At 41.2% G+C, this 16,725-nt stretch overlaps 1 protein-coding gene across 1 annotated transcript in view; it reads right to left on the bottom strand.

Annotated features, from left to right (window-relative positions):
* Positions 1-2,845: 2,845 nt before the first annotated feature.
* Positions 2,846-16,725, bottom strand: part of LOC138370322 (obscurin-like) — a gene marked incomplete at its 3' end in the record, with an annotated part of 70,151 nt that continues 56,271 nt past the window's right edge. The window contains 11 exon segments of the mRNA XM_069334531.1: positions 2,846-2,860; positions 3,329-3,472; positions 4,558-4,718; positions 5,424-5,514; positions 6,340-6,651; positions 9,087-9,221; positions 9,628-9,719; positions 10,551-10,722; positions 11,065-11,194; positions 11,708-11,920; positions 13,094-13,229. Of these exon segments, the coding sequence (XP_069190632.1) occupies positions 2,846-2,860; positions 3,329-3,472; positions 4,558-4,718; positions 5,424-5,514; positions 6,340-6,651; positions 9,087-9,221; positions 9,628-9,719; positions 10,551-10,722; positions 11,065-11,194; positions 11,708-11,920; positions 13,094-13,229 (1,601 nt within the window).

Genomic DNA, 16,725 nt, shown 5'->3' on the forward strand with positions numbered 1-16,725 from the left:
AGACAGACAGAGAGAGAGAGCAGACAGAGAGAGAGAGAGAGAGAGAGACAGACAGAGAGAGAGAGAGAGAGAGAGAGAGAAGAGAGAGAGAGAGAGAGAGAGAGAGAGAGAGAGAGAGAGAGAGAGAGAGAGAGAGAGAGACAGAGAGAGAGAGAGAGAGACGAGAGAGACAGAGAGAGAGAGAGAGAGAGAGAGAGAGAGAGAGAGAGAGAGAGAGAGAGAGAGAGAGAGAGAGAGAGAGAGAGAGAGAGAGAGAGAGAGAGAGAGAGAGAGACAGACAGACAGAGAGACGAGAGAGAGAGGTGTGCAGTAGGTAGTGGCGCCAACACGACGTTAAAGGCAAGATAGCGAAGAGGCGCCACTCGTAACTCCTCATTGTCTCTCTCGACTCGACCAGCTTTCCCGGTCTGTCCTTCCTTTCACCCCCACCTTCTTAGGAGCCTTGTGTATCTTCTTTACTCGACGGCGGGAGTCCAGGTCCTTGTCTTCCCCCTCCGTCATGGTGTCCTTCGTCCGCCGTGCTCCACAAGGGTCTCGGACCTTTCCTCCTTCGTGACGGTTTTCTTGAGTTTTTTATGGACGGCTTCCTCGCCCTCGCTCTCGGTGACTTCAGATTCGCTCTTCGGCGGCGCCTTCCGGCGAGGTTTCGCTGGAGCCGTCTTCTTCTGGGGCTCCTCGGGACCTTCACTCTCACTTGCGTCTGAGGGCTTCGCTTCCGGTTTCTTGGCCTGAGGCTTCTCCTCCTTCTTCTTCTTCTCTAGTTCGATCTTTTTCTTTTCTTCTTCTTTCTTGTCTACTGGCTTTGGTTTTTCTTCAGGCTTCTTGTCTTCCTTCTTCTTGGTTCATCCTTCTTCTTTTCTTCTTCTTTTTTCTTTGCTTCTTCCTTCTTTTTCGCTTCTTCCTTCTTCTTTTCTTCCTCCTTCTTCTTTGGTTCTTCCTTCTTTTTTTCTTCTTCCTTTTTCTTTATCTCTTCTTTTTTCTTTGCTTCTTCTTTCTTCTTTCTTCTTCCTTCTTCTTTGGTTCATCTTTCTTCTTTTCTTCTTCTTTTTTCTTTGCTTCTTCCTTCTTCTTTGCCTCTTCCTTTTTCTTTTCTTCTTCCTTCTTCTTGGGTTCCTCCTTTTCTTGATCTTCTTCGTCTCCTCCTCTGTTGACTTCCTCCTCCATTGTCACATCAGTCTCTTCAATTTCCTCCTCTTCTTCTTCCTCTTCTTCAACCTTTCTATAGATCATCTTCTTCTTCCTTGACCTCATCTTCCATAACAACAGTCTCATCACTCTCCTCCTCCTCCTCCTCCTCCTCTTCCTCTTCTTCCTCTGACCGTATCCTGAGTGTGCATTGTACATTGTTAACTTATGCATATGACATTGTAATTGTGGAGTAATGTGAACTGTGCTATATCATTATAGCCTGTGGGGGGGGACCGAGGGCTGTGTATAAGACTTCGGGCTCCTGGTGCCCTTTGGTACCGGGGAACAAAACAACTCATTTCTGTTCATGGACAGTTATAAAATAGGGGGGGGAGGGGGTATTAATGGACTCTCAAAAAGTTATATATATGTCCTCATATAGCGGCTCAAACAAAAATAATTTTGCACCCTATGAGTAGGTCTGACGACAGGCCTATTAGCAGCTATGCTAATCGATACAGATTAATAATGGCTTACTATCAAGTTCAAAATGATCACAGATTGTCATGATGGACAATTCCTCCGACGAGCTTACTGATTTTGGGTATTAGGCATTAGGCCTATCAAACTTTTAACGGTTAATATTAAGGCCAACTCAATAGTTTACTGATCAACTAGCTAGTATATATAAGGTATACCTCTAAGTATGCATACAATGAAAGCCTGAGGTATACCCTTGGTATTCCTTACTGTAATATTTAATTTAACAAATATAGTTAAAATAACTTGATAGTAATTTAACAAATGTGAATATTATATATATATATATATATATATATATATATATATATATATATATATATATATATATATATATATATATATATATATATATATACATACATTTATTTGACGAGTGTGCAAATTTATTTTTGTTTCATATTCGCAATGACATTAAAACAGGTATTTATTCATAAACCAGAGGATCGGTGATATAGAGGGATGAGGGGAGAGGCGTGGGGGGGGGGGGTGGGGACCTTCAGCTTCACTTTTACCATCGTCAAAACACAGGTAAACTCGTAGTTGCTACGAGTATTTACTTCAACAGTGCAGACACAGACACTACGTTAAATTGATTTAAGTCTCTGATGGAATGAAACTGGTTTTCCCCACAGACACGTCTCCCATATCCCAGCCTCCTACGACAGGGCAAGTCAAGGCATTTAGAGGCATTCCGGGTTTGCTCTCTCAAGTTTTGGGTGAGGAGATAGATTTTTTTATATTTTTTTATTATCATGCAAACGGGATGTTTTACAAGTTACAGTACTTGTTTCTTATTTGACGAGGATGGCGACACACAACATAACCACGTCTCTGAACGTTAATTCCCGGTTACACAGTTGTAACACGGAAACATTAAATGCAAAATATAGTTGTAGCCATGTTGTGTCTTTCCTAAGGTGGGACGATGGGGAGGAGGGGGGGGGGTTGTTACAGACCACATGTCCTTCTAATTATCGTTTGCAAGTCAGGGATTGAATCACAACACTGCTGACCTAAATCTAAGCACAAAAGGTTTGGATTGTAAGAGCCAATCATTAAACTCTAGGAATTTGTTGGTTGAAATAAGAACATAAGTTATCCAAAGGGGGATTGAAAGCTAACTTAAGAGCTCTAACATGAAGAGATATCAAAATATCCGCTCTGTGATGCTCACCTTTTTCTCCTCCTTCTGTTGGGTCGTCGAGAAGGGAAGGACAAGGAAAACAATTCACAATTAGTTGTATATTAAATAAAATTCTCCTCTATATATTTAACTATCTTTCCTGTACTTGAACAAGTCATAATTTACATTCTGAGAAAACTAAAAAAATAATAACACAGTAATGAGATGATTTCATATATTTAACACAAATATTGAAGCTCGTTCACATATTCCTAAATATGACATCCGCACAACATCACCGCATATTGTGCTTATGCATAAAACAAATAAACGATGATCAGTATTTCTTATTCTCTATTTTATCTATTTTACCGTATATGTAATGAACACAAATACTGAAATTGTAAGTTAAAATTCTTATATGATATGAAATAAGTTTATTGAGGTAAAATACACACAAAGGGATGAGGTAGCTCAAGCTATTCTCACCCCGTAATGTATGATATAGGGCGTGGCAGTGGTGCCTATACTGACCTCCTCCAGCATGTCCATGGTGAGCTCCACGGCCTGCGAGGTGGTCTCCCCCTTCTCGTTCTTGGCCACCACCTTGTACGACCCACAGTCCATCTTCTCAGCCTTCAGCATCTCCATCTGCACCACGTACTTGCCCTCTCCCTCCTGCAGAAGGCAACATCTGTGTCAGACGCTGTTGTTGGGCATAAGGCTGCTCAACCTCTGCAGAGTTCTTAGGACGGTCACGATGCCGTAACTTGCTGGACCAACCAGCGAGTATACCTAAGTCCTGATCATAGTTTACATCTAAAGTAAACTCTCAGTGTATGTACACCAACAAGCGCACTGCGCTTCTCGCGCATGTAAACTAACGCCTCTCACTGTATGGATCCTGTTGGTAAACACTATCAGGCTTAATTTGCATACCATAATTTTACACTGAGGAAAGTACATCTTTCTGAGAAGCGGAATAAGGGACCGAAAAGTCCAAGTAATTTAAACAATGCCATTTGGTTCCCCATTTTGGGGAAGATGAAGCCTGCTGGTGTTAACAAGGTTCCCCACCAAGCCAACGACTGACCTTCCTCACGATTAATACACAACAGTTGCCTAACCTTCTGGTATCAACTTACTGCTAGGTGAAAAGATGCATCAGGTTACAGGAAACGTGCCCCAACGTTCCTGTCCTATCAGAAGAATTCAACCCGGGACCCCATCATCTGTGAACCGTCGACTCAGACTACTGCGCTACAGAACCCGGTAGGAATATAATATATACCCTATACACCTTTTGGAATAATATTAATTCTTTGTGATATAAAATAGCCTAAACACTCAGTTGAGTTTTTAGAAGTTTTTTTTCTTCGTTCTTAAAGCTGTCTATCTTACGAACTTCTCAGACTTCCTCAGTCTTCCTATCTGCTCTTATGGTTGATGGGTCTGACGTTGAAGACATACGTTTCATATTTATTTATAGTCATTTTAAACTCTATCCCTGGCTCTGGCTTCGGCGTTTCTTTTACCCACCAACAGTGTTTGTCCTAATGTGTTTTAACACTCGCTACTTCCTTACTCACTGCTTGCTTCACGAGGTCCAATTGTGTGCTAACATCCGCCACTTCCCAACTCAACACTTGTTTCAGGCTTTCCTTCCTATCCTAACACTCGCCAGTTCTCTAATCAGTAATAATTTCAGGGGTGACTCGCCTACTCTCTCGAACGAACACTTTCCGAATGTGACCAAGTCTCACCTCATTGATGTTGACGCAGTGACGAGTGTCGAGGCGGACCTTGGACGAGTCCTTGAACCAGCTGCAGGCGGGCTTGGAGGTGGAGATGACCACGCACTCGATCACCACCTTCCTGTTGAACACCGACACAATCCTGGGCGGCCTCTTGATCGTCGGCGCCACTGGACATTGATAAACCAAGATTAACACCGGCGTAAATAGGCAGAAAAACAGGATTTATATCGGACCGGATCGCGGCATTGGAATATGTGGCTTAAGATTATACTACGGGCAGGACACAGGTGTCGCTGTATGAATTATGACGTTACTGTCAACTCGAAATAATAATAATAATAATTATATTAATAAACAAATAAATAAATAAATAAATAAATAAATAAATAAATAAATAAATAAATAAATAAATAAATAATAATAGCAGTACAGAAATGAAGAAATCTCATTTTCTTTATCAAGATTCAAGGTTAGGGGGTGACTAACATGAAGCACTGACTTGATATTAATATGATGGTTGTAGCTTTTATCACTTATTATTGGTAATGACACTCAACGTAATATGTAAATGAATGGTACATATATAATTTAAGACAAATTACCATTCGGGAACCAAACAATTATTATATAAAAATTTATCGGAGAGTCAAGGAGTTAAGTAGACTGATCCGTATAGTGCACAGAGAACACATGTGTTATCACAGATAACAGTGGACAGATATACTACCGCAGATGACAGACGTGTTATCACAGATGACAGACGTGTTATCCGTGTTACCACAGAAGACAGACGTGTTATCACAGAAGACAAAGGTGTTATCTCAGAAAACAGACGGGCAACCACAGAGGACAAACTCGCTATCGCAGTTTACCTTCGATGTTGAGATTGAGATTAGCGTTCAGCTCCCCAAATTCGTTCTTGATGTTGCACTTGTAGACGCCGCCGTCAGTAGGCTGAGGTTTCTGTAACCAAACACTTTCATCAGTAAGGTCAAGTGATAACAAAAGGTCATCTCCAGCGCTTTAGTGCAGGGTTCAGGGGGTCAAGGTCAAGATCAGGAGAATAATTTAGATCTTCAGGAAAGAGAAGATGGATCCTTAATGTTTTCTGTCACCTCTGTTGTGGTAAGTTGCTGGTATGAAGATTTTATATATTGAATATAGTGAATGGAGCTGTATAGTTCATGACTTTAGAGTACTGATATACTGAGAAAATATATCTCGTATATAATATATATTTTGACTAGTTCTGTAGGTATATATATTCAAGTATTTTCTGGAAATAGAGTATATGAGTTGTTTATATATTAAGTGTTAATGTTGGTTAGAAACTATAGTTCTAGACTATAGTATAGGTAACTAGAAGACAATATGGCACGGCTGTAGGACTAAGTGTCTTAGTGGTACAGTGTTTTAGTTAGCTAGGCTAGATCAGTCGTCGACTGAGTCAGTCTGGTTCTACTCGGAAAATAGAAATGTCTTGCTAGGCGTCGTTGGAAGAAACCTCAGAGCTGTCAACAAAGCCGTATTTAATGTCCAACTACTCAAGAATTTCTTTTTTTCCGATTTCACCTTGTGTTGTAGTATTAGTGTTGAGTGAGTATGCTGTTGCTGAAACAAAAAGAGGAAAGAATGATGAAATCATAAGTTAGGTAATATAAAAGGAAGCAGATCTAGACAAGCAGGTGAGAGTAGGCAGAGCGCGCCACCCTTGTCAATGCCCAAGCAAACAGGGGGGAGGGCAGTAGTGGCTGCAGCAGTGCATGACGGGAAGACCCGCTCCATTACCCGCAGTTCCATGCGAATGCGGTACAAATCATCCTTTTCCTTGGTGACGGTTGCTGTTACTCTTGCCACATCGAGCTCCTTGCCGTCTTTCGTCCATCGGGAGGTAGGTTTGGGATCTGCGCGCACCAGAGCCTCCATCAGCACCCGTCCAGCCTTCTCTTCGAACTTGATGGTAGGCTTTTCCACGAAGACGGGAGCCTGGCCCGTCGGTTCCGGGTCAGACTCGATGTTTAGGTTTACGTTGGCTGTGGCCTCGCCAAATTGGTTCATTGCCACGCACTTGTACTTGCCAGCGTCAGCACCACACGGATCCTGAGTCAGCAACACCGTCAGCCAGGAGGAGCCAGCAGGCAACAGTAACAGAGCAAGGGAGGGTACAAGGTTGGTATCAGGGCTATAACAGGATCGGACTAACACAACACAGCTACACAACTTAGAACTTAAAAATCATTATTTTTAATACATATTCATTACAAATTAAGGATCTTACTCGGAAAGCAGTCAGTCCGATCTTGAGATTAAATAAGGTAATAGGTTGCTCGTACACCGTATCATACACAGAAATATGGATGGAGATAAGCGCATGAAGACACTACAGACTGAGAGTGGGAGTCCCCTCACACACACACACACACACACACACACACACACACACACACACACACACCACTACAGTGGGTCTGTACAGCAGGGCACCGAGTGCTGTAGAGGGGGAGAAGCTCGGGTGAAGACCGGTCCTAACACGAGGTTGCGGAGAAGGATCATCAAGTAAAAGATATTTAACCCAGCTTTTCTGTGTCCCTATTAGTGATGTGGAGCACCAGCGTCATCACCCTCACCAGTAGTGTCAGGACCAACGGTGTCACCTCCACCAGTAGTGTCAGGACCAACGGTGTCACCTCCACCAGTAGTGTCAGGACCAACGGTGTCACCTCCACCAGTAGTGTCAGGCATTATATTAGGATACACTTAGGAAGACTCAACACTGTTGCCCAGCTCGTTGTCCCTCAAGTTCAGGTTGATGTACATACAAAATACTGACAGATAAATCATGTTTTTAACCAAATTAGCCTCAAGATGTTGAAACAGTTTACGGCAGCGACGATTTATTTCACAGTTGCTGGATACGCGACTGGCCATGTCTTCCGAGTACCACATCTTGTTCTTTATGATCCTTCAATAGCCAACACTACACCGTAGAACAGTCAGACAGGGAGAGAGGTTTACGTGTTGTCAGGCAGCCTAACCGGAATACTAGACTCGTAATTACTCCTGAGGCAGAAGGGCAGTAAGTGCTAGCCTCATACTCTAGTATACTAGGACTACGATACTACTCTGGCCCTGGATTTATCAAGTCATTTATCTACCCACTTACGAAGCCTGTACATCTCTCCTTGATCACGGCGGCTAAGTCTGTATTTATTACAACGTTTGCCAGTTTAGACAATTCGCAATCAATTGTCGTTCTTTACACACAGAAATCACAATAGCGTGATACATCAAATGAACTAATCCACAAGGGTCGTGATGAGGGTTCAAACCCTCATTGCATTTTTGAACCATGTGGTGGCGCAGTCGACTACGGCGCGACTGGGATAATCCCGGACGTAGGTTCGAACCCTCATCACGGCCCTTGTGGATTTGTCCAATTGTTGTTCTTATTACAGACAACCTTGTGCCGCTTTGGAATTCTTATACTGTTACAAACTAGGACGCCATGATTGAGGATGGACAGACTTTGCAAGTCGATATGTAAATACTTGAAGAATCCTGGCTACTGCATGGATTTTTATGACACAGCATGGATGTGTCAGCAACAGAAGGGAAGTACATGTAGTAACTTGTATACTAATGGTGTCAATCACAAAGTTGTACCAGTCATGTGGCGCTGGGCAGCGCGGCGCCAGTCCATATATGTTGACCAAATATATAAATCGATATATCGATATATTGTCGTAGCTATATCCTCTCAGGCTGACAATAGGAGTCCATGTTACTTGTCTCTCACTTTAACAATACTGAGAGTCAGTACGTCGCTGTAAGTAGATCTTTCTATTTGGTGCTTAATAATCCTCATGTCACGTAAAGTGCACTCAAGAACTAGCGAGCATTTAGGCAAATATAGAGACTACAATATCATACGGAAACTAGTGGGGTGGGGGGGGGAATACTAGGTATGACCAATATGAATTAAATCTTATGAATAAATACTTCATAGTGTACATGTTTATGTGAAGAGATTCTATATATTTATATTATGAAATGCTTGTCAAATAGTAATTGTAACACCATATAATAACAATGAATGTCTTCTACAGTAATGGAAGACATATTATATATATATATATATATATATATATATATATATATATATATATATAATGTATATATACATTATGGCACACACACACACACACACACACACATCCGGACCTTCAAGCTCATGAGAGTGCAAATCTCCAAATCCAAACAATCTATCCACTCACGGTCATCCAGCCTGGGTTCGTTCGAACACAAATAATCTCACCCACCGAAAATTAAGCCTAGACTCTGGGGGGGCAGTTAGACATCGCTGAGAACTAAGCTTGGCGGCCCCGGGGTAACACTTAGACTCGCCACTCAAGGGGTCAACTCACTCAACCGGATCCGGTCAACTACAATCAGTCACTGCCATTGGGTGAGCAACTCACTAACGGCGCGGGAGAGACTTGGGTATAACAACGAAGAACGGCTCTGCGCCAACTTACCTTAACGATGCACGAATACTCAAACATCTCAGCGGTGACTTTATGTTCCTTGATAACGAGACGCTTGGCTGCTTCCAGCTTCTTGCCATCCTTGAACCACTCCACCGTTGGTTGTGGCTTGGCCTTGCACCGAACCTACAGGTACCACAAGTTATCGTGAATACAAGTTACACCTAATACCAGTTGAAGCATATGTGTTGCGATAAGCAACGAGCAAAGGGCATCGTAAGAGTCTAGAATATATAAATATTGTATCTCCCGTCTCATGTAAGTATATTGTTGTTGAAATATATCTGTAATATATCCAGATTTGTTGATGCCAACGCAAGATAATAGCTTTTATTCTTTATTTGAATTAGGGCAAGCATGGTGCCATATCTATCCTTTGGGCAAGCATGGTGCTATCTATCCTAATGGCATGCATGGTGCCATATCTATCATTTTGGCAAGCATGATGCTATCTATTCTTTAGACAAACATGATGTCATCTAGCCTTATAGCAAGCATGGTGCCATCTTATGACAAGCATGCTGCCACTCACCTTCATGGTAATCATAGTGCCAGACTCGTTGGGGATGATCGAGGGTTTGTCGAGGAACGTGGGAGCGAAGCCCTCTGGAATGGCTTTGCCCTCTGAAATAAAACAAACCAATTTGAAAGTCTAGTTTCCAGGATTTGGTGTTTTGAAGCTAAAGGCCTGTCAGCCTCTGGAAGGTGATTAAGGTCGTGACCCCAGTTTACTGACCAATCTACAAGTATACTTTGGACCAGAACCTAAATCAGGAGTGAAGTCAACTTCGCGTATATTCACCGAGAAATAGGGTATACCTCTCGGTGTATATATATTCCTTTCTAAGTTCCGATATAATTATGATATTTTATTGGCCATATGTAAGTTATGTGTACTTATTGAACTTATAAACAAAAATACTGTACAAATAATACTTCAAATGTAGCACATCCACTGAATATTGTTTACAAATAAAGCTGATTACTATTTATTACTGATTAACTATTCCGCTGTGAAGACTTGCATATAACCTCAGCCCATATCAGCTCAGCAATTAATTAGCAAAAGACTTGTAATAATATATCTATTGATTATTATCTTATAATTTGTGTTTTTTTGGCACAAATTTTTATAAATCCAAGTTTTTCACATTACTCAGTGTTGCCAAAGTTAATTTAAGTGCTCTGAAAAGCTAATGGCACTGATATGCATATCACAATATATTCTCAAGGATAAAGACTCTGCCATGGAGACCACAACAAACACATACTCTCAAAGTTAAGGGCTCTGCCATAGACACCACAACAAACACATACTCTCAAAGTTAAGGGCTCTGACATAGACACCACAACAAACACATACTCTCAAAGTTAAGGGCTCTGACATAGACACCACAACAAACACATACTCTCAAAGTTAAGGGCTCTGACATAGACACCACAACAAACACATACTCTCAAAGTTAAGGGCGATGTTGGCGTTGGAGTCGCCAAAGGGATTGAAGGCATTACACCGCCACTGTCCCCCGTCCGACGCCTCGGGTTTCATGATGGTCACCGACACGATGAACTGGTCCTTCCCGCAGATCTTCTTGTACATAGAAATGCGACCCTGCTCTTGTATGATCTGTAAACATCACAAACCCCTATGAGTGTTAAGCAACTGCAATAGTTTAAATATATATATATAGCTAAAGCTATATAGCTAAATGTATCTAGTATTCAAATAACATTAAGGAGAAAAATGTATACAGGCCAAGGGTGTAAACACCAATGAATTCTAACAACGATGTGGCATGACCCTGATCACATAAGAAGTGAGACTGTCATGTTGGTTTCATCACTGACATGAGGAACCAAGTAGAGAACCCTCACCTCAGTACCCATGAACCATGAGCAAGAACTAAGAAGAGAATCCTTATCTCAGTATCCACAAATCATGAGGAAGAAGCAAGCAGAGAACGCTTACCTCAGTACCCTTGAACCAGGTGACCTCAGGTTCAGGATTAGCCTCCAGGATACACTCCATCACCAGTTTGTCACCTTCCTGGCGAATTTCTGGCTTCTTCGGGAATCTTGGGGCCTTACCGTCAGGGATCCTACAGCAGCAAAGGTTTAGTTTCACGTGAAATAGGAGAAAAACTACCTAACAAAATATATTTAAACATGGGTAGTCAAAGAATAGTTTCAAAATTATTATCTTGATATAAACATAGCAAAAGTTTGTGTAGAGGGAAAGGAAGGGGAGGGAAAAGAGTTATCAGGAGAAGCACCAAGCCATTACGAAAATATAGCACTGGGAAGAGGTCAGGGTAAGGTATTGGGATGGGGCGGTTGGGGAGAGGGGGGAGGGAATGGTGCCCAACTACTTGGACGGTCGGGGATTGAACGCAGACCTGCATCAGGCCAGACCGTCGCTCTACCGTTCAGCCCAAGTGGTTGGGCAAAGCTTTTCCTAAAACTTTTTAAAAACTTTAATATTAGTGTATTGTTACAAAAATAAATATTGAATATAACTCATTACTCTTATAATAATACAAAATAAATAAACTCGTGTAGAACAGTAACTATCGATTTTCTAAAGCAGATACTTGCTACTTTCTTCAACTTACTTCGGCTTGTCTGAAGCTGTTTTGCCTTCGAAGTGCAGGTTGATGGTAGCGACGCCCTCCCCGAGCTTGTTGCTGGCCACGGCCCTATACTCGCCCTCGTCGGCATTGGTCACCTTGTTGACCTCGAGGATGACCATGTAGTACAGCTTCCCGTCTGGCTCCAGCTTCATCCTGTGTCGCGCCCCCTCGCGCAACTTCTTCCCCTTGAATTCCCTGCATACCAAGGATAAAAAATTATGTTTTCCGTCCTGCCAAAGGTAAATTACAAGTCCCCCCCCCCTGCAACCCACCGAAACTACGAGTTTCCTCCCCTTACAACTGTTGAGTGAGACGTAAGGATGGTTACCGAGTAAGGTCATAAAACTATTAAGTAAATGTAGTTGTTAGATAAGGTCAGTGTAACCGTAATAATATAATCTATTGTATACAGCCTCAAACTTCAGTCCTGATGGATTGTTTTCAAGGCAATTAAACATCAGCAGGCATCGTAAAAGTGAGATAGTGTCATGAAAAACTACGATAGAACTGTGATAGACTACGAAAAACTTGTTGTAGCAAGGTTTTCGTAGTCTATATGCTTAGGAAATTTCTAATTAATCTAAGTTTGTAAAATATTAAGTGATATTTGCTCGGGGCAACAGACTCGCGTTCACACTAAGTTATGCCTCAGGCCCGTCGGCTGGAGCTCACGGTGACGCCACCATATTGCCTTGATTTATCTTGTACTTTTTCAACACTGCCAATGTTTACTTTTTGTGGTTAGTTTCACATAAAATAGACATATTTGTTTTTTTAACTAAAACCAAAAATATGTTTGATTTTTTATTAATAAATATATATTTTTGAGATAAATAAAAATGTATATATTATATAAAAAAAATTTATGCAGGGGTTCCTTGAGACATGAACATTATTGCAAGGGTTCCAAGGGTAAGAAAGGTCAAGCAAAGCTACTTCAGGTCCCCTGAGTCATATTTAAGAAAACATGGGTGTTATGTTATATATAATTTGACCTTTAGTCTTGGAGAGTTAACTTAATATAACTGGACGAATATTAAGATATATATATGAAATCTATACTTTGTGAATCTTAGGTCTACCTTGGGAATAACAATATTTAAATGCCAGCTCGGCTAGGTTTCCTCAAGCATTTCCGCATCTATTTACGAAACCTATACATCTTGCAAAACAAATGTAAACAAAGCCGCCATGAAACCCATACATCTTTCAAAACAAATATTAACAAAGCCGCTATGAAACCTATCCATCTTGCAAAACAAACGTAAACAAATCCACCATGATTGTTGAAAGATGTACCGAGGCTCGTGTCAGTGGATGCGACAACGCTTGAAGAACGTGGCCAGTACATGGAAAGGAAGAACTCACCACACGATCGTAGGCTGAGGGTTAGCGACACACCGGCAGCTGAAGATGACGCTCGTGCCGTCCTCACTCTGCTTGATGGAGGGTCTCTCGGTGAAGGTGGGCCGCACGCCTTCCTTGGGCGACGGCACCTCGTCGGCTGTGAGCATCATAAAGGAACCTAGGTGGCGCACGCAAGGGGGAGGGAGGAGACCTCACGTTAGACGGAGCACAGGGGAGGACACACGGCGTGATATATGACCCATGACGTGATAGGGAAGGGCAGAGGTGATAGAGAGAGAGGAACATGATGGAAGGGAAAAGGGGGCGGGTGAACAGTAGAAGGAAGGGGGGTGGGGTGAGGAACGGAAAGAAAGGAAGGGGAAGGATGGATGGCAGGGACAGTGGAAGATGATAGGGAGGATTAAGGGATAAAATAAGCAAGTGCTTAAAAAGAGGAGAAAGAAGTGAGGTGAAAGTTGAGCAGAAAGGAGAACTGAAACAAGAGAAAACGGGAGAGACAATAAAGGAGGAAGCAGACCTTCCTAGAAGAAAAGGAACAGAAGAGAGGAGTTAAAAGTCGTGGAGCAGCACAAATAACAACACAAGAACAAGATTAAAATAATCATAGCGAAAAGGAAGGGGAAATAAGGCCAAGGAGGATGACAAATGAGGCGAGTAATGAAGATGTTAACTTCGGCTGCAAGAGATGTTACTTATTAACCAGGCGGCAGTGTTCCGCTCTGGATTTAGTATATACGCCAAAAAGTAAGAAAATAATAATAATAATAATAATAATAATAATAATAATAATAATAATAATAATAATAGAAACAGGAATAAAAGTACTAATAATAAAGACTACAACATAGAAAGGAATTCAGAGAGCACATAAACATGACCCTTGAGCTCGCAGTACTCAGTAGCATCTGTTCTAATGAACGTTTGAGAGCCTCCGTAAATTTGTAACTTATTATGATGGGGTGTTTTGTTATGGTGAATATTATAAAACAACCTTTTTTTTCTTTTTTATACATTTGTCATTAATCAGAAATATGCGTAGAGTTGATGTTGTGGAAAGTGTGAGAATTACGAAACTTGATGTGTAGCGCCGTGTTGGTTTAGAGGTGTTGGAGGAGAGGTGTTGGAGGGGGGGGGCGTGTTGGAGGAGAGGTGTTGGAGGGGGGGGGGCGTGTTGGAGGGGGGGGGCGTGTTGGAGGAGAGGTGTTGGAGGAGAGGTGTTGGAGGGGGGGGGGGCGTGTTGGAGGAGAGGTGTTGGAGGGGGGGGGGCGTGTTGGAGGAGAGGTGTTGGAGGGGGGGGGGCGTGTTGGAGGAGAGGTGTTGGAGGGGGGGGGGGGCGTGTTGAGCCCAGCCAGTCCTGTAGGCTCTCTACCCACTCTTGGCCAAGTGCCAATCCTGGAGCGCTTAGCGCGCATACCAAGCTAAATATAACCAGGTGTATAATGGGCCCCATATACCTTTGGTGCAAGTATATAATGAACAGATATACCTCTCTCTATATATATAGTCTGTATACATACTATATGTGCATATGTATGCATACTAACAATAGGTATACATACTATGCATACTATAGGTATACAACGGACGAACATATCTTTGGGGAAAATATGTGAAGAGTACATATACTCTTTAGGTGGAAGGTTTGAGATTCAAAAATCATGCACAAAAACTGCTATTAAGAGCTGCACTCCAATGATAAAAATCCACTACAAGCTAATGGATCATATTTTTGCGTGAATATACTAGACAAAATAACTATATATATTCAGCCGATTTACTCGTCAAATTTTGTCCTTATTAAAGGAAAATGTTTGTGATTGGAAAAACAGAGTTGACTTGCAATCAGCTGTTACATTCATCCAAACAAAATGAAAACAATATGTTTACTTCATTGAGAAACAGATATGCTTAAGAGCTCAAGAATGCAAGGAATAAAGGAATATCGTGCTCCAGCAAATTGTGAAATTCCTGTATATATATATATATATATATATATATATATATATATATATATATATATATATATATATATATATATATATATATATATATATATATATATATATATATATATATATATATATACACAAGTAGTAAACATAAAATAAATAACAAAAACATTGACTAAAGAGAAAAAAAAACGAACAAATATATAAAATAAAGAAAAATATTGAAATCATATAATGATAAATGAAGAATAACAACATAGAAGTACTTATAACAAGTATAAGTCTGGTAGTCAGCATATCTCCAGTATACTTGTCTGTGTCAGTTGTCAGTGTTAGTATGTTGATGCGGCTGCCAGGGGGTGGGGGGTATATTTTAACATTATATTTTGGTTTAGTCTTACCTATACTTTAGTATAACGATTATGGGCCTCTTGCGAGCAGGTTTTAGGTGACAAGTTTAGGAAGGCGTGCTAGTTATTGTAGAGGACTTGGTGGGGGAGGACTAACTCAACTTTTTTAGTTGTATAGGCTTTTATTAGGTGATCGTTTAATTAGTGGTGGGTTGTATAGCCTTGAGCAGTTAGGCAGTTTATGATAAGGTATGTGACACTGGGAGGTAAACACAGGACAACACACACACACACACGCAAACCAACATCCGACCACACACAATGCGTGTCTTGAATTTTAGATGTTGCGTGAGTCGCAGGCGTGTCATTCACTCACACACAGGCTGGCACACCTGAGGTGTGTCAACGAGATCTCCTTGAAACTTGATTTAGATTCATCCCAAACGCTCATTTCTAACTATAATAGTCGTATTCAGAATCAAATTTGGTAAACGCCAACTGTATAGTAGAATTAGTTCCTTAAATTCCCCATTACCATTGGTAGAAAAGTTAAGTCTCTAAAGGCCAGTGATTTTATTTAATGAGAAGAAAGTTTGAAGTTTCAGGTAGTAAAATAAAAAATAAAAGTTTTGTAAAAAAACTTTAAAATATGTGGTTGTGTCTATGACATACACCTAATTTCGGCGAACCGAAATTAAACCACACCTTCCTTTTCTTCAAATATTGACCCACGGAAGGTCATAGGTTAAGTGAAGACCCAGCTCCTGGGCCCTGCCTTTAGCGATGACTGTACTGTTTTCATAGAAGTAGCTACAATTTCAGCTTTTATACCGTCCCAAAACTCGTACTTTCTTTTATTTATATAAATGAAAACCAAAGTTGATGGGTTCTGGGAAGACCCCAGAGGACGCACAAGTGCCCCCTTATATAACCCACTGATTTGTCGGCACTGCCAGGATCTTTGAGTTCCGGGAAGGTCTGCCGTGCAAGTGAGGATATTGCAGTAATCGAAATCGTGTATAGTGGTTTAGTTTAAGGCTTAAGGCTTATCAACCGCGGAAGGGTTATGAAGGCCACCAGAACAGCTCATCACTGACCAGCCAGCAAAATATTCATTAGTCCTGAACATATCACAGAACTAAAATATACTCGCAGTATAGGTACGCGTTGGGTACGTCTCTCTGTATAATTTAATGTAGTGTAGATGTACATAATGTCCCCCCCCCATTAATGTAGTGAAGATGTACATTGAATTACATCGATTTTGTACTGGTACAGTTCACTGTTAGCAACTGTATGAGTTAAGCTAAACACACCGGGCATTCAGATCCTG

Source organism: Procambarus clarkii, chromosome 31 (genome assembly GCF_040958095.1).
Source record: "Procambarus clarkii isolate CNS0578487 chromosome 31, FALCON_Pclarkii_2.0, whole genome shotgun sequence".
NCBI lineage: Eukaryota > Metazoa > Arthropoda > Malacostraca > Decapoda > Cambaridae > Procambarus > Procambarus clarkii.